This window comes from Trichosporon asahii (genome assembly GCF_000293215.1).
Source record: "Trichosporon asahii var. asahii CBS 2479 unplaced genomic scaffold scaffold00050, whole genome shotgun sequence".
Lineage (NCBI taxonomy): Eukaryota > Fungi > Basidiomycota > Tremellomycetes > Trichosporonales > Trichosporonaceae > Trichosporon > Trichosporon asahii.
The window spans coordinates 2,436,172-2,457,094 of record NW_014040874.1 but is presented as its reverse complement, the minus strand read 5'-3'; the positions used below and the strand labels follow the sequence as shown (position 1 = coordinate 2,457,094).

At 59.1% G+C, this 20,923-nt stretch overlaps 6 protein-coding genes and 2 non-coding genes across 8 annotated transcripts; 6 read left to right on the top strand and 2 right to left on the bottom strand.

Moving 5' to 3' along the window:
* Nucleotides 1-43: 43 nt before the first annotated feature.
* On the top strand, nucleotides 44-5,921 carry A1Q1_02162 (uncharacterized protein; the record flags this gene model as incomplete). The annotated part of the gene is made up of 14 exons (XM_014325107.1): nucleotides 44-458; nucleotides 525-686; nucleotides 950-1,748; nucleotides 1,922-2,628; nucleotides 2,736-3,603; nucleotides 3,678-3,931; nucleotides 4,017-4,033; nucleotides 4,093-4,669; nucleotides 4,732-4,914; nucleotides 5,190-5,329; nucleotides 5,377-5,473; nucleotides 5,528-5,550; nucleotides 5,626-5,763; nucleotides 5,802-5,921. 14 exons carry the CDS (start codon nucleotides 44-46, stop codon nucleotides 5,919-5,921), a joined length of 4,500 nt encoding a protein of 1,499 aa, XP_014180582.1.
* A 1,749-nt stretch (nucleotides 5,922-7,670) lies between these two features.
* Nucleotides 7,671-13,330, top strand: A1Q1_02161 (uncharacterized protein; the record flags this gene model as incomplete). Its single annotated transcript, XM_014325106.1, has 3 exons — nucleotides 7,671-9,173; nucleotides 9,225-10,709; nucleotides 10,748-13,330. 3 exons carry the CDS (start codon nucleotides 7,671-7,673, stop codon nucleotides 13,328-13,330), a joined length of 5,571 nt encoding a protein of 1,856 aa, XP_014180581.1.
* A 177-nt stretch (nucleotides 13,331-13,507) lies between these two features.
* A1Q1_02160 (uncharacterized protein) lies at nucleotides 13,508-14,723 on the bottom strand (the record flags this gene model as incomplete). Its single annotated transcript, XM_014325105.1, has 2 exons — nucleotides 13,508-13,930; nucleotides 13,995-14,723. The coding sequence occupies 2 exons, from the start codon at nucleotides 14,721-14,723 to the stop codon at nucleotides 13,508-13,510; spliced, it is 1,152 nt and encodes a 383-aa protein (XP_014180580.1).
* Nucleotides 14,724-15,016: 293 nt separating this feature from the next.
* On the bottom strand, nucleotides 15,017-15,445 carry A1Q1_02159 (uncharacterized protein; the record flags this gene model as incomplete). Its single annotated transcript, XM_014325104.1, has 3 exons — nucleotides 15,017-15,202; nucleotides 15,253-15,305; nucleotides 15,352-15,445. 3 exons carry the CDS (start codon nucleotides 15,443-15,445, stop codon nucleotides 15,017-15,019), a joined length of 333 nt encoding a protein of 110 aa, XP_014180579.1.
* Nucleotides 15,446-15,909: 464 nt separating this feature from the next.
* On the top strand, nucleotides 15,910-15,997 carry A1Q1_t363. The gene has a single exon. It is a non-coding gene; the product is annotated as a tRNA-Ala (tRNA).
* Nucleotides 15,998-16,721: 724 nt separating this feature from the next.
* On the top strand, nucleotides 16,722-16,807 carry A1Q1_t364. The gene has a single exon. It is a non-coding gene; the product is annotated as a tRNA-Ala (tRNA).
* Nucleotides 16,808-17,289: 482 nt separating this feature from the next.
* A1Q1_02158 (uncharacterized protein) lies at nucleotides 17,290-18,018 on the top strand (the record flags this gene model as incomplete). The annotated part of the gene is made up of 1 exon (XM_014325103.1): nucleotides 17,290-18,018. The coding sequence occupies one exon, from the start codon at nucleotides 17,290-17,292 to the stop codon at nucleotides 18,016-18,018; it is 729 nt and encodes a 242-aa protein (XP_014180578.1).
* Nucleotides 18,019-19,982: 1,964 nt separating this feature from the next.
* Nucleotides 19,983-20,375, top strand: A1Q1_02157 (uncharacterized protein; the record flags this gene model as incomplete). Its single annotated transcript, XM_014325102.1, has 1 exon — nucleotides 19,983-20,375. The coding sequence occupies one exon, from the start codon at nucleotides 19,983-19,985 to the stop codon at nucleotides 20,373-20,375; it is 393 nt and encodes a 130-aa protein (XP_014180577.1).
* Between the last annotated feature and the right edge of the window lie 548 nt (nucleotides 20,376-20,923).

The window sequence follows — 20,923 nt, the reverse complement described above, 5'->3', positions numbered from 1 at the left end:
GCGCAAGCGTGAGGCGCGTGAGGTCCACAAGCAGTCGGCAACCATGCAGAAGATGGTCGGTCACAAGGCCAAGATGATGCACGCGCGACGACACGCCGAGAAGGTGCAGATGAAGAAGAAGCTCAAGGCCCACGACGAGCGCAATGTCAAGCAGAAGGACGACGGCGCCGTCAAGGAGGGTGCTCTTCCCGCTTATCTGCTCGACCGTGAGGGCCAGAAGGACGCCAAGGCGCTCTCGTCCGCCATCAAGGACCGCAGGAAGGACCGCGCTGCCAAGTACTCCGTTCCTCTCCCGAAGGTCCGTGGTATCGCCGAGGAGGAGATGTTCAAGGTTATCAAAACCGGAAAGCACAAGGGAAAGAGCTGGAAGCGCATGGTCAACAAGCACACCTTTGTTGGTGAGGGCTTCACGCGTAAGCCTGTCAAGCTCGAGCGTTTCATTCGCCCTATGGCTCTTCGTATGAACAAGGCCAACGTCACGCATCGTGAGTTCTGAGTTTGCCTGCTTTGCTAACTGTCCTCAGCCGAGCTCAAGACGACGTTCCAGCTGCCGATTCTTGGTGTCAAGAAGAATCCCCAGTCGCCGATGTACACTTCGCTTGGTGTCCTTACGAAGGGTACCATCATCGAGGTCAATGTCAGCGAGCTTGGTATGGTCACCACGGGAGGAAAGGTCGTCTGGTCGAGTGAGTTATGAGGAATGCAACGTCCACTAACTGTCAGAGTACGCCCAGATCACCAACAACCCCGAGAACGACGGCTGCATCAACTCTGTTCTTCTTGTCTAACCAAACATAGAGCTCTTATTAGTTTACCACACCTGTACTTGTACTCCATGCATCAAACCACCCATAAAGCAAACAATACAGGCTTCCAGCAGCTTACACCGGAGAGGGAAGGTCTGCAGGTGACGCTATCACGTGATCCGCCACCCAACCTCCACCCTCAGACGTCAGCAACAACAACGGCGCAAGCCGGAATTTCAGCACTTACATCAACCACGGTACCACGAGCATGAGCGGCCCACCGACGTCGTTCTCGTCGTTCCCGGAATTGAAGGAGCTCACTGCGGGACCTTCGAAGACACCGTCATTCTCTTCATTTCCGGACATCGACCTAGGCGGGCTTCCGAGGTCGAACGACAAGGAACGATCTCGGCCGCCCTCAGAAGAGCGCGACCATGATAGGAGGCGAAGAGATCGCTCCAGAGACCGAGACAATGATCGCAGAAGAAGAGATAGGTCTCGCGACAGGGCAAAGGATGGGCACCGCAGGAAAGACCGTGATCGCGACAGACTACGAGAGAGCAAGATTGATCGACGAAGGGATGACGGAGACCGAAAGAGGGATCGTGATCGAGATCGAGAACGGGATCGCAACCACGAGAGAGATCGCGACAGGGAACATCGACGAGATAGACATAGCAGACGAGAGGACAGGCAACGTCACCACGACCGTTCGAAGTCACCAAGGGAAGACGACGACGAAAAGCGAAAGGAGAAGGAGGATAGACGCCGGCGTGATCGGGAGCGCGCCGAGGAGCTTGTGAACGCTGCTTCGAAAACCGAAAGTATCAAGATGGAGGACGACGGTATGCCGTGGTATGAGGCTCGGACAACTGCTCAGCCTGCACCTGCGCCTCTGCCATCAAAGGCGTTTTTCCTCGATACCGTTGGGGATCGCGACGTCGCGAGATGGAATTTGACGTCGTCGGAGTCAACACCGAGGTATCGCCGCGATGCCGGTAGGTTGATCATCATGGGCCTAGCTGACAGGCAGGTGGTAGAGTCCTTGGACTTCATGACGGGCTCCGGATAGTCTACTCGCGAGACAGGACACAGAAGGGCGTTGAGATCGCCAAGCTAGGCCGACCATATGTGAGTCTGCGCAAGACGGTTCGCAGCTGACGTCAGATACCTAGGTACTCTGCTAAACCTCTCGAAGGCTCAGCCTCTCGCCATCTCGGGCGCATCTTGTTACGCCCTAATAACGAGGAGAGCGAACCACTCGGTGATTACACGCTCATCCATCGACGGAAAGCGATACTGCCCTCCACCGACTTACCGGACCATCGTGTCATCTTGCATGAAAAGGAGGAGAGTGAGGATGAACTGGAAGGTGTTCTGGGGCAAGTCACGACTTTGCAGGACAGCCTGAAGGCGAAGCGGATGGAATTTGAGCGGCACCTGTCTCAATATCCGGAGGACGTGAAGGAGTGGATCAAATACTCCACTCTGCACCTGCAGGAGCAGCCAAGCTCTGTTCGCAAGACTGGTGATGATCTGGCTGCCCAGCCGACCACTCGAGCAAACGCCGAAGTGACTCTGTCACTGCTTGAGCGTGCCCTCAATTCTCACCGGGCGAACTTTCGATCAACAGAACTGCACATCGCCTTCCTCCACGCAGCTGAGGCATTTTGGCCACCGGATAAGGTTACTCAGCGCTGGAAGAACGTCATCAGCCAACTCAGCGGCCAAGCTCCAGAGGACGAGATGATTCGACTGTACCTGGGGTACATCGATTGGAGGGAGGGTCAAGGACTCGGCGGCAGTGGCAGCGACGGAGGAATTGATGAGGTTGTGAGCGTGTACATCGAAGTACTGGACCGGCTACGGAGCACTTCAGATGGTGAGTTGAAAGTAGGGAAGGATGCTAACGGACAGCACGCAACGTCGAAACCCGCGAGGAGGATATGGTGTACCTTTTCCTCAGGGTATGTCTATTCCTCAAACAAGCTGGCTATGATGAGCGTGCAATGGGCGCCTTCCAAGCGCTGATGGAGATTACGTTCTTCAAACCAGACCACCTACGAGCACCTGCTCCTCCGTTTGACAGGGAGCTGTGGTTCATGGGAGTGCTGCAGGAGTTCGAGGACTTTTGGGATTCTGAGATTCCCCGTATCGGCGAGGCAGGCGGGAAGGGTTGGAAGGAGATGCACGCGTCTCTGGAGGAAGCGAGCATCCCGAGATCGACGGCACCGGATTTCTCTTCGAGCGTGATCAATCCCCACGAGCGATGGCTGGAAGCTGAGCGACACGCCGAGACAGCCTTATTCCTGCCGGGCCGAGTGAGAGATTTGGATGCCGCGGACGACGATCCATTCCATGTCATTCTGTTTGAGGACGTCGCGCCGTTCCTGTTCCCAGTTCAGTCGCCTATGGCGCGGTTACAGTTGATCTTCGCCTTCCTTAACTTCCTCGGCTTGCCGTTCACGCCGCCTGACGTTCCAACCACATCACCCGCTTCGACGGATCCGCAACTCCGCTGGACCATCGCCAAAAATGAAGGGCTGCGCGCAGCTTTCTGGCCGCCCCGACCGAGCGTCAAGCGTGTCGCCTGGCAGACCGTTGGCGGCGAGCCCTTGGAGGCGGAGGCGCCGCGGGCGATGTCATCGCCATTTGGTTGTCCCGTCAAATCATGGACGTCGAGCCGCGACAGCTTGTTTGCCGGAAGCCACTGGTTCCGCGACGTCAACGCACTCGATCTCGCTCATGTCGACATTGAGCTCACTCGAAATGTGCTGAACCTTCTGCGACCGCTGGTGCCGGATCCTTCATTCGTACTCAATCTGTTTGCGTTCGAAGCTGCGTTGTCTCCCAAGACGTGAGTTGGTTTGAGCAGTGCGGAACTAACCCCAGCGGCATCAAGGTGGCTAAGGAGATCTTGTCGTCAGACAGAGACAACTTGGCCCTCTGGGATGGCTATGCTCGACTGGAACGACAGCGCGGTAAGGTGGCGGCTGCCCGGCAAGTGTATGTTACTGCTATCCAGTCCGCCATGGCGCGGATGCAGGACAGCAATGACGAGAACCTTGAGCGGGACGAAGCCGAGCTGTGGGCTTCCTGGGCGGAGATGGAATGGGAGGAGGGTAACGACAAGCGATGCTTGGAGGTGCTCGTCATGGCCGCAGGAATGCAGCGCCAAGCAATCGGTGAGCTCATCTCTTGTCCTGTGCTGACATCCAGCGTCCTGCATTGCACCGGATTATAAGCCCCAGGCGCCTTCCTCTATCTCAGTTCTGAAGACTCGGCAAGTGAGTTGCGTCTTCGATCTCTGAACTGACAACAGCACTACGTGTCTGCCCTGTCGCAGTCCCCGAGCAAGCTCTTCCTGGGCTCTCTCTTTTCCTACTATACCGACGGCATTGAGGCTGTCAGGGACAGTCTAAGCATGCTGATCGACCGGCTCCCTGAAGACCACCCTCAGGGGGAGGAGATGTTGCAACTCCTTGTGAAGATTGTCCATTTCCACGCCACTCGACACAGTACTCCGGCTTCACTCGCTCGTGGGATCCTGGAATCGGCGATCGCAAAATACCCGAACAACACCGAGTTCCTGTCGCTGTACCTCTGGGGCGAGGCGAGCGGACGCGTGTACGGCCGCATCCAGCGACTAGTCTCGGACCTCACCGCCGAGGACAAGGGCATCGTCGCCATGCTCTGGTCGGTGTGGGCGGAGGCGATTGGGTCAGCGCGGACGTTCTGGGACCCTCGCGGCGGAGGTGCGGAGCGCGTCCGCCGTGCTTTGGACAGGAGCGTGAACACCACATCGGGCAAGCGTTCGGCCGCCCTGTGGATGCTGTACATCGAGTTCGAGACCATGATGGGCAGGCCGAGCTCTGCGAAGGCACTCTGTTATCGCGCCATTGCCGCGGTCGGTGGTTGTAAGGGTGAGTTGTGAGGTTTGCTGCGAACTGACACACAGACATCTATCTTCTCCCGTTCTCTCCAGCCTTGCGGCCCCATTTCACGCCCCGAGAGCTGGGGTCCATCGTCGAGTCGATGTACGAGCGAGGCATTCGCATTCGAGTTGGGACTGAAAACTTCTGGATTGACGAGGAAGAGGAGGAGGGAGAAGATGGCGGGGAAGACGAGCCGGTCCCCATCACCGGCGACTACGAGTATGGCATGCTGCGTGAGCGTGAGGAGTTGAAACCGTATTAGACTTTTGTAGCCAATCACTCGATTGTAACATCACCAGCACATGCATCAGCATTACATTTCCTTGTCTCATGTCCCCGCAGGGTCGCGGATGGGTCGTTCCTGCCAAATCCGACCTCCACCGGGCCGTTGCCGCCACTGACGCGTGCCATGTCACCAGCCGCCCAATAATCCACGCAACGACTCGACATCCCTCCATCCGCCATCGCTAACCCGCCATGTCGCATTCGACCCAGCCGCTGCTCTCAGGGACGATTGAGGCCGACGAGGAGGCGCCGCCCGCCCTGTCGGGCAACATTGGCGGCGCTGCTACGCCGACACCGCGCACGAGCGAGCCGGTCGTGCTGGTTCCCGGAACGGCCGCGCGTGACGTCGAGGAAGGCGGTATCGTGAGTCCAGCTAGGCAAGTGCTGCTGCTTGATGAGCTGACGTACAGGCTGGCATTCTGAAAGCGAGCTCGCACCCGTTGGCACTCCTTTGCCTCTACTTCTTCCGATCTGCCGCTATTGCGGTCTACGTCCTCTGCGGACTGTGTGAGTCTACGATGCCTCTGAGCTGCCCTTTTTGGTCCGCGAAGCTGACCTCAGTCACTGACAACTACGTCCTCTCGGTGAGTAAACCTATCATGCTCTTGCCGACGCAGACCTCGGCAGCTCAATGCTTCTTGCCCAAGAGCTAACTTCAGATCGTCGTCGTCGTTGTCTTGCTTTCCCTCGACTTCTGGAATACCCGTAACGTCGCGGGCCGCACTCTCGTCGGGCTGCGGTATTGGAACGAGGTCGATGAGGAGGGCGAGAGTGCCTGGGTCTTCGAGTCTCGAGACGTGAGTTGCTTACTTCTCTCGGTAACTGACATCTCCAGCCCCAAAGCCGTCCCCCGAACCCGATCGACGCCAAGATGTTCTGGATCGCGCTCTACGCGTACCCTGTGGGCTGGACGGCGCTTTTGATCGTCTCCTTCCTCAAGTTCAACGTCTCGTAAGCTGAACCAATGCGCTCCACAGCTGACACCAGGTTCCTGCCGATCGTGCTGCTCGCGCTCGTGTTCAACCTCTCCAACGTCGTTGGATTCACGTACGCGGACCGCGACGCACAGCGCCGGTGGGCGAGCAAGAACGCAAGCCTGCTCGGCAACTTTGGCGGTCTCGGCGGCCAGCTCGCGGCCGGCATGGTGCGCAACAGCGTCGGACGGCTGTTCCGCTAAGCATCAAGTTCCTTCTCTTCATATGCATAGATCGACTCCCCGTTACGGCCTCCACAGAAGCGGCGACTGACTCACTTAGCCTCTGACTCTGAATGCTCTGCAGAGACCGCACCTCACAGCTCTCGCAGCTCGGGAGGCTGGAGCGCCGCACGTGCACACTGTGGGGATGTTTGGATGCGTGTTTGACGTTCGCCGGCGGTGCAGTTCGAGGCCCGTCTGTGCGACAAGGCGCATCGCGGGTTACTCGATGGCTCGTGGGATGCAACGAGGGCGTCTGCAGGTCTAGGATATGCAGTGCATGCTTGGATCATGAGTTCTACTTGAGTGAGCAGCAAGTATACCAGAGGTGGTGACGAGATGAGATTTGTTGGAAGCATCGTTAATGAGAGATGGACGGCGGCGAACGCTACAGTGCAAAAGTCTATGCATAGACTATGGCAGGGTCAGCGAGGAAGATAAGAAATGCTGTGCGGAGCTCGGCGTCGTTGACCACATCATTGACGCAACGGAGGGTCGTTCCTGCCGGATTGCGGTGCATGGATGTATCAACGGGCAGCGGGCGACGACCAGAGCATAGTTCGAAGAGTGAGTGTTGCTGAGGTCAGAGGTCAGAGGTACGCATGCAAGGGCTCGAAGAGCCAAGAGGAGGCCCCAATGGATGCGGTGAAACGCCGTGCCGCTCGCGAGAAGAACGCCAGACAGGAATCAGGCACAGGGCTGCGCTAGATGCATCGACTGGCCCTACTCCTGCGCGAGGTCCAAGCCCAAAACAAGCCGACGACCGACTTGCTCACGGACCTCATTTCTCAAGAGTAAGCAGTCAAAGCGCGTACGCCGTGTCTCTCTGCTCGATCTGCTCTGGGCCCTTGCACGCTTTTGCTCGAGAGAGGCCCCCGACGCCAATGCACTCTGCTGCTATGCTTACACTCTGTTGCATCGATTACATTGAGACCCCGTTCTTCACCGCTATCCTGGACTCGGCTTACTAACTTACTCGTGCCATCGGCCCTTCCCCGCCGCATCCACCGCTTGGTACCCTTCCCCCCGCGCCCTAGCCACCCTCCCTCACTCCACCTCGTCCTCCCATCTCGCGACATCGACTTGCACTCCGTCCACTCTATCATCATCCTCTTACTCTTGAGCTTGCACGACCACGAACCACAGCCAAGCCCAGAGTTGATCCCATATTCCATTCGCTCGTTTCATCGCCACCGCCACCGACGCACTACCCCGGCACGCGCGACCCTGCATATCCAACCGATGCCTGACGAGCTGAGACCTGACACCCGACACTTATCAGCCCCGTCCGGCTTCCACGGCTTACAGTCGACCCATACAACGACAATCAACGCGGCCAGCAAGCGGTGCAAACCACCTGACCATACTCAACTTACCCAGGGCCGCCCGCGACGCGCGCTCATATCCATCCGGCATCTTTCCCGATCATCTACCTTCTCCCCTTCGACCATCCTCCAACCGTCGTTATAACCCGCTGAGCCCCAGCCTCCAGTTGCCTTTCAGCCTGCCATGGAGCGCCCGACCTCGGGAGGGTATGAGAGCTTGTTCCGCGACTCTGGCTGGTCCTCGTCTCCCCCTCCCGACCTCAATTTCCATCTGAGCATGGACCCGCCTCCACATGCTGCTCCCGGCGCGAGACATGACTCATCCCAACACCGTTTGCCACCTCCGCCCCCTCCGCGACCCGCTTTGGACGAGCACGGCAGCTATGTCAGCGATCTCCCGCAGGGGAACGGTAGCGCGTACCATATGAGCTCTATGAGGCGTGCTCTGCCAACCCCGCCAGCGGCTGGAGCACCGCCCGCGCACGCTGGCTCCCCCGCTTCGTCCTCCTTTTCGACGCACGACTCGCACCTCAATAACCCTGGCCGAAGCAGCACGTACGAGCAGTACAGCCTGAATGCGCCGCGCAACCGACATTCGAGAGCGCTCCCTGCGCTGCCGACGCCGCCGCTCCGCAACACGGCGAGCTTTCCGGCAGCGCCCCCCGGACATCAGGTTCCATCGACTCCCGGCTATTCCTCGACTGCTTCGGACCATCATGGTCATGGCGCAGTTCCCCAGACACCGCCTCGACCACTTCCTCGCCCGGCTAGCGGCCTCCCGGCGCACATGGAAGCGCACGCCTTTGGTCGATCATCGCCCTATCCTGCCCAAGTCGTGAATGACCAGTCTCCGATATCCATCGAGTCCCCGGCGGCCTCGCTCTCGACCCACCCATCCACCATACGCAGCAACGGCGACCAGGACTACTTCCACCGTGGACCGACGACTGTCACGCCGCAGACCTCTGTTTCGAGCTCGGCGCACGACTGGAAGAGCAATCAAAGCAACCACCGGCAGCAGGCGTCAGAGGTCCAGTCGTGTGGCCACGACGAAACGTCGGCAGCGTCCGTGCTCGACCACTACTACGCATCTGAGTCGCCCAGCTACAACGCGAACGACCTTCCGAACGCCCCTTCCATCGGTGTGGACAGCAGCAACTCGACTGTCAGGACCAGACCGACCTCGCATATCTCCCAGGGCAACGTATCCGACGCGTCGTACCCAGCAGCCGAGTCGTCGCGAGCAGCCAGGCCAACGCACGCTGCCTTCGGATCTGTAAGCTTCCCCAACGCACGCCAGTACGCCGATAACAACGAGCGTCCGGCTTCGGGGAGCAACCCACTCGGAGACGACCAGCCCATGTCCGCAGCGCCGTCGCAGGCGACGTCCCGGCCAGGCGACCTCGCGCCTTCTTGGAGCGAGCAGTCGCAGGAGCCATCACGATGGGTGCAGACAAAGTTACTGCTGCATGAAGCAGGCGGATACTACGAGGACGAGGAAGGAGGCATCTACGACGAGTACGCCTCGCAGGAGGAAGAGGAGGAGATTGAGGTCAACGAGATCCAATTCTTCAACCGCGCATTCCTCAGCGAAGTCGCAGTGCAACTGCGCGACCGCGTTCCACGAGGCGACCACGTCAAGGCCGGAGTAACCTGGGTCGGCACGTTTACAGGAAAGGATCTGGTGGTGAGTCAATTGTTTCAGGCATTTTCAAAGCACCAATGCTGACGTCTTCAGAACACGATTCGCTCGTTCCTGCCCGAGTTTACGCGCGAGACGGATGGCGACAGGCGATTCGCGCTCGCGACGGCGCGCTCGCTTCAGTCGCAGCTCTGGGTCGTCGAGGTCGACTGGGACGACAAGCCTGTGCGCGACTCGGAGAACGTCGTGTTCAAGTTTATGAGTGAGATGGAGGACATTGACGTCTCGGGTGAGCTGCCATCAGGTGTGCTCACGAATGCGACCAAGTGTTACTCGCCGAGCTGCACGGGCGAGCCTGGCTGTTACGCGCCACGATGTCCGTTCAAGACGCCTGTCAACTCGTTCATCTCAATGCCAGAGGGCGACGCTGGTCCGAGTGGCACGGCGGTGGCTGTCGTTAAGAGCGACACGGACTGGACGGAGGACGTTGACCCCGTCATCTTGGCCAGCCTCACGGAGCAGCAGCGTAACCGCCAGACTGCGATCCGCCGCGCGATTCTGCTCGAGGAGAACTACGAGAAGGACTTGGCCGCAGTGGAGAAGACGTTCATCACGCCGCTCATGACGGCCAACCCGCCGATCCTCTCGCCGTACCACCACCTCGAAGAGGTCGTGCTGACCTTGTTCGGCAACATCCAAGAAATCCGGCGCGAGTCGCGACGCATCATTGACAACTTTGCCGTCCGTCTCAGGGAGCAGTCGCCCCTGATTCAGACGGTCGGAGACATCATGCTCGAGGCCTCGACGGACTTCCGCAACCTGTACCCGGTGTACAGCGAGAACCTGCCACGTGCCGAGGCTCTGCTTGCTGAGACGATCCAGGACAGTCCTCGATTCGCATCGTGGATCAAGGAGGTGGCCACTAGCGGTGACCACCGTCTTCGCTATCTGCTCAACCTGCCTGCGAACCATCTGAAGGAGTACCCGAAGGCGCTCCAGGGTATTCTGGAGTTCACCTCGCCAGATGACCCGGACTTTGACTTCCTGACCGAGTCTCTAAGCTCGATTGAGAGCATTGCAAACCTGACGTCGCTCAAGCTGTGGCACGCCACGCTGACGCAGCCGCCAGGCGGGCCGCTGGCATGGTGGAACATTGTTCCCGAGGCAGTCCAGAAGTCGATGTCCAAGGACGAGATCAAGCGGCAGAATGCTATCTGGGAGCTGATCCAGGGTGAGATGGAGTACGTCGCAGACCTCGAGGCGATCGAGACCGTCTTCATCAACCCGCTCCGCGAAGCTGAGCAGCCGATTATTGACCGTTCTCGTCTGGACAACTTCATTCACGACGTGTTCCATAACTATCGCAGCCTGCTCGAGGTGCACCGGCAGCTCGCGCGCGACCTCCAGGAGCTCCAGGTCCAGCAGCACCCCAAGCTGGGCGTCATCGCTGAGCCTGTCCTTAACGCGGCGCTCAATTGGCACGAGGCGTACATGGAGTACGTCCCGAACGAGCCCATTGCGAACGCCAAGATCGATGAGGAGCGGGCTAACAACCCCGCATTCGCCAAGTTTATGGATGTCGTGAGTTTCCTGAGGTTCGCTGATAAACTGACCCCCAGGACGTGTTCAAGAACCCGGCGAACACGGGCCGCCACGGCCTGAAGCACTTCGTGAACCGACCTACAGCCCGTCTACTCCGCTACGACCTGCTGTTGAAGGCTATCCTGAAGGAGACGACCAAGACGGAACTGCCCGATCACCCGGACATCTCGACGATCCCTCAGATCCTCGATCTCGTCGCAACCCTGGCCAAAGCAATCGATAAGGCAACTGCGATCAACGACGCCAAGGTCAAGCTCTGGCAACTGAAGACGTCGCTTGACGGCGGCAAGTTTGGCCCACACGCTGTCAAGGAGCTTGACCTGCTGAACCCGATGCGCGAGCTCATCCACCAGGGCCGCGTTTACCGCCAGAGCGAAGGCCGAGGTTCCATGAGCAGCGGCTCGGAGCTGCAGCTGTTCCTCTTCGACAACTACTTTGTCATCGCGAAGCAGACCAAAGCGTCCTCCAGGAACAAGGAGGGCCCGCTCCGCTGGACGATCAAGGGCAAGCCGACGCCGCTCGAGCTGCTGACGCTTGGCGAGTTCGACGCTCCTCCGCAAACCCGCTCCGTCGGTCTCCTTAAGGGTATCCGAAGTGCTGGAGGTGGAGAAACAGAAGACAAGACAGTGTACCCCTTCACGTACATGATTGAGGGACAGCTCAGCGGTCAGTACGCGCTGTGGACGGACTCGGCCAAGGCGCGAGAGGAATGGCACGAGAAGCTTCAGCACGCCAAGGTGCTTCGCGCAGCGGTGAATGAGGGCATCAAGATCTTCGAGTTTACGCCCCTCAGCCTGGACACGTTCTACGAGGCGACGCGATACGGTGCCACCCCGGCTAACAGCGAGGACTATACTGGTCCCGTCACCTGCTCGACGCCGTTCACGACGATTGACGGCCGCCGCCTCATCGCCGTCGGATGTGACCAGGGAGTTTGGATCGGTATCCGCCACGAGACGTCGTCGTTACGCAAGGTTCTTCACGTGCGCGGCGTCACGCAGATCGCTGTGCTCGAGGAGTTCGGCATCTTCCTCGTGCTGGCGGACAAGAGCCTGCTCGCGTACAACCTCGAGGCGCTGGTGCCCACTGCGCCGTCGGCGAACCCGGCGCGCTCGGCTGCGCCGCAGCGTCTCAGTGTGCGTGAGATTGTCTTCTTCGCCGTCGGTCAAATCTCGGGCCGCACCCTCGTGCTCTACATGAAGCGCAAGGGTCTCGACTCGGTGTTCCGCGTCCTCGAACCCGTCGTGAACCGGAACTTGGACGACCATCAGAGGCCACAGCGCCGCGCATTCGGCAACCTGCTCAGCCGCAACTCGGACTGGTTCCGCATCTACAAGGACTTCTTCATCCCCACCGAGGCGTCGAGCGTGCACTTCCTCAAGTCCAAGTTGGCGATCGTGTGCACGAAGGGCTTCGAGATCATGGACCTCGGGGATCTCAAGGGCGGTACAATTCCGATCTTCGACCCGATCAAGATGCGCGACCGGCCTGCGCTGCAGGAGCTCAGCAAGAAGTGCGAGAGCGCCAAGCCGCTCGCCATGTTCCGGTCCAAGGAGGGCGAGTTCCTGCTGTGCTACGACTCGTTTGGCATCTACGTCGACCGGCACGGCGAGCCGAACCGCGACCTGCAGGCGATCGAGTGGGAGGGCCGCCCGCTCGAGACAAAGGACATTGTCTTCCACCCGCCATACCTGCTCATCATCTCGCGCTCCTTCATCGAGGTCCGGCACATCGACACGGCCAAGCTCGTCCAGATCTACACCGGCAAGGATCTGCGGTGTACCTGGGACGGCACGGGCGGGCAGGCAAATGCGCTCACGCGCGGTCCCGGCGCGGACGGGTGGGGCGAGGAGTTCACCTCGCAAGAGCCGCGGATCCACATCTGCCGCCGCGGCGGCGTCGCCACGCGCGCAGGAGCGCGGGGCATGTCGCAGCACATCTTCGAGCTGACCCCGACGTTACTTCTGAACAACCCCCTCTTGAACCCAGCCAACACAAGCGACCCGAACTACTTCCCGCCCGCGCCGCTCGACTACTCGTCAGTAGCGGCGCCGGACCCCTACGAAGCTGGTCCCTCGTATGCGCCGTACATGGGCGCCACACCGGGCTTAACTCCCGGCTACCAGGCGAACAACATGTACGCGGACCGCCGTTCCGTTTCCTCGAGCAGCACGCACACCTTCGCCAACGTGCCGCAGAGCCCCGCCTTCCCTACGTCTCCGGCCATGAACATGCCTACGGCCGCGCCCATGCCGCCCATGCCCCAGAACCCGGCCTATGTGCCGCCGCAGATGAACATGAATGGCGGGCCGTATCCCGCCCCGAGCACGGGATTGGGAGCGGGGCTCGGCAGTATCGGCGCCGCTCACGGATCGGCGTATGGCTCGCAGTATGCCCAACACGCCCAGCAGAGTCAGCAGGGACAGCATGCCCAGCAGGGTCTCGGGTACGGCAACTTGAACTCTGCGGAGCAGAGTCACGGCCATGCCGGGCACGCCGGTCACGGCGCGCACGGAGGCAGCGGAGGCCTCGACCAGGCGTTCCACCAACAGCAGCAGGTGTACAACTACCGCCAGAGCCGGACCAATGGGCTGCCCTAGGCCCCGCAGTCCGCTCTGACAGGCATGACAGAATACGTGGGTTGTAGAGGAGTGGGAAGGGGATCGTTTTGTACACAGTTATATTAAACTTCGGCGTAATGTCCATGGGTGGTTCTAGACAGGATACCAAGCTACCAAGTGCTTTCTTTGGGTGTAATGCATACAAAGTCTATTCTCTTACTCTGCCTTCGCTTCATTCGCCGGGCCAGCACTCGCCGGGCTAGCTCCCCTACTCCTCGGCGTGGGACTCGAGGGCGACTTGACCCACACACTGTCGAGCCAGGCCCTCGCCCCTGCTTTGTTCGCCGCACGACTGTACCCGCTCTGCCTCAGTTCGTCGGCCGAGTCCGCAAACGCCTTATCCTCGGCACGCGCGAAGGCGACCTCGCCCTGTGTTGCTGTCTTGAGCAGGTGCGGGTCGCGGACCACGGCGCCGCGCACAGCGTACTGCAGCCGGTTTGTGTGTGCTGTGCCCTCGAGGGTGGACTTGAGCTGCTCCTGCGTCAGGACGGCTGGGGCGGTGCGCACGGGGGCGAGGACGTAGAACGCTGTGATGAGAAGGAGGACGACGTTGCGGGCAGCGTGGAGCGCGGAGGAGAGCTGGGTGTCAGCTTCTGCCTCAGATGTCTCAAAGCTGATCGCAGAGAAAGACCGGGATACGTACATGGAAGATCTGCCCGTTCTGGACCCTCAGGTCGGTCCACCACCTAGCTGCCAATTCTCCAGCACATGCCGCCACGACAGCACCACCGGTGAGAAGCCTGTATCGCGCCGCCCGGCGACCGGCAAGACGGCCAGCGAGCCACTGCCACCCCATCGCGCCGATGAGCGCCGCTTGGAGGGCATAAGGCCCCAGGATGCCAGGCAAGGAAGCCACAGCCCAGTCCAGCGGGGCACGGCACCAGCCGCAGTTGACAGCCACGGCGTGGCCCCAGCGGACATACGTCTCGCGGCCGGATTTCGTCGTCAGGCGCGCGAGGAGGTCGGCGATCGGGTCGCCCTGTCCCGGCTCGGGCAGACTGGTGTAGCCAGCAGCACGCAGAACCTGCTCAGCGAGGTTGCGGCTGGGAGACAGCGTGGGGAGGGAGTGAGAGACGAAGACATCGTATGGCGGCCGGAGAATGGAGTAGGCTGCGTAGATGGTCTGCAGGGCGAGGAGGAGGAGCAAAGTCGGTGAGAGCGGGTCGGCGGGCGAGGAGGTGCGGAAGGAGCGCACGAGGGAGAGCAGGCGCGGGCCGAAGAGGATCACTAGTATTGGCGCATACGGGCGGAGCGCCGCGAAGAAGGCGACCACGTCGTTCAGCATGGCCCCGATGTGAGTAATTACTGAGGAGAGGGAAGACGGGGAGATGAGACGAGGTGAGATGCCAAGTGCCAGGTGGAGGTTTGACATTGTGGAGGCGCGTGAGGTGTCACCTGAAACGCGGGGAGCGGCAACAACAATGGCCCAGCGTGGGAGAGCTGTGGCACTAGTCAGTGGCACAAGGTGAATGTTGGGCGGACAATACAGATTGCATGCACTTCATGTGAGCTGGTCTACTCTGTGGCCTCTTGCTTGCGCATTGTTAAACTCTTCATCGCCTGAACCAATAGTCTCGCGGGATGTTCAGACCGGTGTATTTGACTCTCTTCTTCTCCCTTGCCGCCTCGAGCTCGCGCCATCGTCTCTTCCGCCTGCTCGTCAGCTCACTCCTTCCCCTCCTTCCCCTGCTCCTCCACAGTCTTGATGGTGTCGGCAGACAGATCTCTAGCGACTGGATATGCGCTCTCCTCTGCCTCGAGAGACTTCCGTCCAGACCCCTGGATCAACGTCTTCGTCTCCTCTACTAACTTCTTCGCCTCCATCCTGTACGTCTTGCTGACGAGCGGCGACTTCAGCCGCTCAACCTGACGTTAGCCTGCAGCTTTCATAGTTCACTCACGCTAACCAACTTCTTCGTACCGTTCCGGCGGACGCTGTACTTCATCACTGTGACTGTTGTCTTGTCTGTTGTCAGCGCAGTTCATACGTCAAGACGCACAGGGATCGACAGGGTTGAAGTACGAGACGTCGATGCCACTCGGGCGCCCGTTGTAGATGTCAAGCCTCTTGTCCGGGGCTGCTCTGAACGCCATATCGACTCGAGTTTTGAGGTGAGGATCGGAAGTGGGAGTTGGAAGTGTCTGGGAGTGGCCGGTGCATCTCTGTATCCGATTTAAAGCGTTTCTGGATCTCCCCCGCGATGCACATGTGCTGCCTGGAGGACACGAGCAGTTCATCAGTGTGCACCGCGTTGCAGGCAAGGCGCTGCGCCGTGGAGCTGGACCTTGTCCGCGTGCGGACAAGGGTTCGTTGTCCCACAAGGTGACAAAGTCCTGCCAACTTTCATTGTCAAGTAAGTGCCACAGTAACTCTAGAATGTGCCTGCACCGCCTTACGGCTATCTTACAGCTCTTCGTCGCTCTCTACAGGCTGCCTCTCGACGTGACGAATCGCAGCTGCAATGGATATCGTCGAACTCAAATTCCTCAGAATCGCGAACTGTTCATGTACCCACCCGGCGCGAGCGGACAAATCAAATCCACTACCCGGAATACCGGGGGAATTCGTCTAGTGGTAAGACGCGGACTTCGCAAGCATCTGTTCTTCGAGTGTCTGAAACCGGTGTTCGATTCACCGATTCTCCAGCTTTTTGGGTCACCTGTTGGCTCTGGGGGCGCATGCAACGAATTCGGGTCGCGGGAGATGTTCGAAGTGACCACATGATCGTCGGATCTAGAATTTCGAGCGCCAATAAAGCACTCGCGAACCAACCAGCCGCAGGCAGAGACGCAGGACACGCCATCCTGACGTGTGAAACGCCCGCAGCTGCTTCTAACCTCAACCTTGGTTCGGCGTTGATGGCACCCGGGGATGCGTACAAGGCTGCGTACTCTTATCATTGCGGATGATCCACGATACAATTCGGGTGAGACAACGGATCGTCGATCATATGCCACTTCCGTTTCGCGGCAACTTTCTCTTCCGCCTCCAATCACCGACATCGAATGGTCAACGTTTCTCACGACAATCTACAGCTGCAGTCTCCCTTCGAAGAGCTTCCAGAGCGCGCCTGAGGCTATGAGGGCCGCTGGCGCGCGGCGGACAGGACCATTCCACTATCTCCAATTGGGGAATTCGTCTAGTGGTAAGACGCGGACTTCGCAGGACTGCCTCGATCTGTCTGAAACCGGTGTTCGATTCACCGATTCTCCAAGCTTTTGACTGTTTTTGAAGCTGTTGTCTGCATTAGAAAAGTTCAGAAGTGCACCTGGACAGCGCAACCGATAATTCTATCTGTACTCTCCAGACAGATCAGTGACCGGCGCCGGCCCGCCCGGCGCCCAGGCACCATCCACTACCCCGGATTCGGGGGAATTCGTCTAGTGGTAAGACGCGGACTTCGCATGATTCAACTTCGATTGTCTGAAACCGGTGTTCGATTCACCGATTCTCCAAGGTTTTTGTCTTTTCTCCATCCAGCTCTCTTTGTGCAACTCACCGGCGGATTTGCGCCTGATAGGAGACATCCGTGAACCCTTCTTACGCCCGCATTGCATCGAAAGCTTCTGAGTGAGGACGCGCTCTGAATTGCATCGCATCAGCATCTCTCTTTCAGGTCAGCTTGAAGATGACGACGTTGCTGGCACATGGTGCAGCTTGGGACAGACCGACGACGCCACAGGTCTTCTGCAGCGCGGTTTCATGACCTTGAACGAAGACGGCCGCTTGTGATACGATTGAGACGCCGGTCTCACTGCGAGTTAAGGGTCGCATGCGGATGAGGCATCACTGCCGCACCTCCTAACGATCAATTAAGTTCCCGTGTCTGGGTGCTCCGGCGGCTCCCCCGCCAATGAACTCGAGATAGGGAGACGTGGTGCAAGTCTGCTATGCATAAAAGACGCCATGGAAATGAGTGCACACTCAACCCTCGATCATGCCTCTGTTCAGCTCACTCAAACGTTCATGGTACAACGCGGCTGCGAAGCGGGCGTCCAAGTCCCTCAAAGTAACGAAACCATCCAAGGCAGCCAGTATCCATTCGGCACGACTCAACACGCCCAGCGTCAGTTCTCTCACCCTCAGCATCTACAGTGAGTGCATCTTCCGTCGACGCCCCTCACTCCCAGACCGCTCCTACGTCTTCCTGGTCCATGACAATGACCTCATCGAAGAAGACAACGAGACCTACGGCACCAAACTGCGCAAGCACAAGGCCTTGCGGCGGCACACCGACACCAAGATGGCGGCGTGGCTAGCGATGAGGCGGGCATTCGTGCCGTGCATGCCAGAGACGTGGGAAGAGTACGTCGCTGCTCTGCGTAGACTACACATCATGTTTGCGTGCTACCTCGAATGTCGCGAGGCGCGTCTGGCCGAGGCGGAGGCTTGGCTAGCAGTACAGCAGCACTTGTCTACCAGACGCCTGGCAAAGGATGGCAGCATCCGAGATCGGCCGATGAAAAAGCTCTTGAAGGCGAAGGAGGAGGTCGACCGCCTGCGAGGCAGGGTAGATAGAGGCAGGATACGTCTGACCCGGTTCGAGGACGTGGTGGCGAGCGCTCGTTGGCAAAGGCGTACCATCAACGAGGCTATGCTGGAGGACCTTAGGAAGCTGTCACAACTGGTGGACGGGGGGGCGGACGAGCAGAAAGCTTGGGGATGAGGCAACCGCACCTGCTCGCCCTCTGGGCACATGCGCCCGATCCACCACACATGTGTATGCTCTCATCGCCTTGCACGACAGGCAGGTCTCCCCACTGCAAGCTCCTCCACTGCAAGCTCCTCCGACGGACAGACGGCAACCGCTGGGGGGCAACATAAAAGCCAGCGCTTGTCTCTCCTTCATTCTCATTCCACCCTTCTTCATTGACCTGTCCGCGACATGTCTCGTCCATCCTCCGTGTACTCGTCAAGCTCTGTTGATTCCGGCGAGACGGAGCGCCCCCTCTGTGAGTACCACTGCCCATCTCTTCCTGGCCCGCCCTCAGCCGTCCCGGTCACCTCTGCATCTAAGCGCTGACAGGCAGACCGCCCCGTGTTCGGAATCGAGTATCTGATGGGCCACGAGGACGATGTCGCATACCTAACCCCCGATGAGCTCTGCGAGATCAAGCCGCGTATCTGTTGCGAGCTAGTGCGTGCCCACAATCAGCTCGAGTTCTTTTTCCACGCCCTGGACGCCTTCCCGGCCTTTGTCCGCAGCTTGCCCTTTCAGCCTCCTCTGTTCTGCACGTACTGGGCGACCCGATGGGTGAGTACGTCTGATCAGTGCCGTACCTTACACGCAGGCTTCCTTAGGCCGGTCGATCGTCATCCTCAACGCCTACCGCAGCAGGGTCGAGCAGTACGCTGTCCGCTGCGCGCCCGACGTGCGCGCTATGATCAATCGCTGCTTTGGGTCTCTGTGGGTCAACATGGAGCTCACACACGATGCAGTCCTCGACTTCCTTGACGAGGTGAAGGAGGTTGACCGTCGTTTCCAGCAGACGTAGCTAGATCTACTGTTGTATGTATCACCGGTTACTGGGTACAACCACTGCTGTCAGGGCCAGTAACTCGAGAGGCGAGAGAGAGAAGCCCGTCGCTCCACCTCCCGTTCATGGGAGAACGGCCAAGGCTGGCAGGCGCGGTCTGAAGGGTTCCCTTACGCACCAGAAACTTACGAATATAGTTGGTGTTCCATACTACGAAGATGCTCAGTAAAAGCGAAACTAACCGCAACCGCAATTTTAGAATCTGAATGCACGGAGCTCACCATGGTGCAGACGTTCATGCGCGATTGGGGAAGCAGACGTTCGCGAGAGGCTTCGACGTCTACGGAGGACGACTCTCTCGAAAGCCAAGATCTGGAGCGGAGAACCTTAAACCGATGAGGGGACAGGGACAAGCTCACCAGGGGCTTGCGGCTGGCGCGAGATAGCCGCCCTATCGTTGGTTATCGCTCAGGGTGACCGGTTGATTCCCTTTTTACACCGACCTGCCTTGGAGGCTTGGAAGTGCCCTACACCTCTGCCATAGCTATCGTGGTGCGAGCACACCATAGGAGATGGGGCTTGATCCGATTACGATGAGGGCTGCATGCTTCGTCCGCTTCGTTTCACCCCCGCCTCGCTTGGCGTTGTCACCGCGGCAAGGCTCGTCAGCGGGGGTTTGGTAGTAGCACGCTCTGCTGACACGCAAAAAGCAGCTGAGAAAGCCGAGAGGAAGCTCTCGGGATTTCGGCAGGATTGGGGGAGTGGGGGTGGACTCGTTGCAAGGTTGCAGGTTGCAGGCACAAGAAGTGGTGCTCCGCTCGTTGAACTGGCGGACCCTGGCCTGCTTCGGATTTAAAGAGCAGCTGTTTTGCCAGGTGCGGATGAACGGCGGATAGGGCAAACGTCACCTATTTATAGGTTTGGGCTTGGCATCAGCAGTGTCTCGCTTAAGGGTGATTAGGTCAGACTGCCGACTGTCGTGCGGATTTTGTATGGACGAGAGGCGAGTAGGTCACGTTACTTGGCTCTTTCCCCGTGGTTGCCCCACTCCCAAGACGACCTTGAAAGTGCTGGACTCCGTACTCTGTTTACATTTCTCCATCGCCATCCATCTTCAGCCGCCGACCACTACCGCGACCGCCCACTTACAGCAATGTCATCGAGCGTCTCTCTTGCCCCCAGCAGCGCTGCCCCGGCGCCCAGCGCCAGCGCTGCCCCCTCCGGCTTCGGTAACGACAGCGCCAACCCCGGCTGCACCTACGCGAACCCCCACTGCTGGGCCAAGAAGTCGAACAGCTCCGCCGAGAGCTGCTGCTACAAGGTCAACGCCAACTGGAAGTCGCAGTGCGACGCCTGCTTCTTCCCCGACGCGTCCAAGGCGAAGAATCAGTCCGAGGAGTGGATGAAATGTTGGGGTGCAGATGCCGACTGCATGGTTGAGGTGAAGAAGGAGGAGCCCGCGGCCAAGGGCGCCGCTTTCTCTGTCGGCCCGAAGACGCAGCTCCTTGCTCTTGTCTTTGGCGCGGCTCTCTTCACCCTGGCGTAACTGTCTCCGCTACGATGATGTCTCCCTTAATCGATCCACCGGACGAACACCTCGACTCCCAACGCCTCAAGGCTGTAGTAAATATGCATATCTGTAATACGATCCAACTCCCTTGATGGCAATCTTGAAGCGCTGGGCCGTTGGCTTCAGAGAGCTCAAGCGGCAGCTAGCTTCGTGGGTTTGCATGCCTCCGTCGGTGATCAGATGGATCGCATCGCTTCCGCAGCCAACCTTAGATCTCTAGCGCGTCCGATCAACTCTCCAGATCGTGATTCGGCGACCAGTTGGAAGCCGATCACGCTCTTGGTCACGGCATGGGCATACTTCCTTGTAAGTCCGAAGACAGCTTTTGGAGAGTACATGTGCTATCCCCCTTCATATCCCCTTCCTTAGGTACAAGTGATTCCGGCGACACTTTTGATATCGAGGTCACCACCTTTCAGGATGCTCAGTGGCGTCAAGCCTGCGTCTGTAAACCCTGAGGTTACCCTCCGGACGCGCCGGCCAACTTACGCTGAACTGCTTCTGCACAACGTAGCTAGATGCTG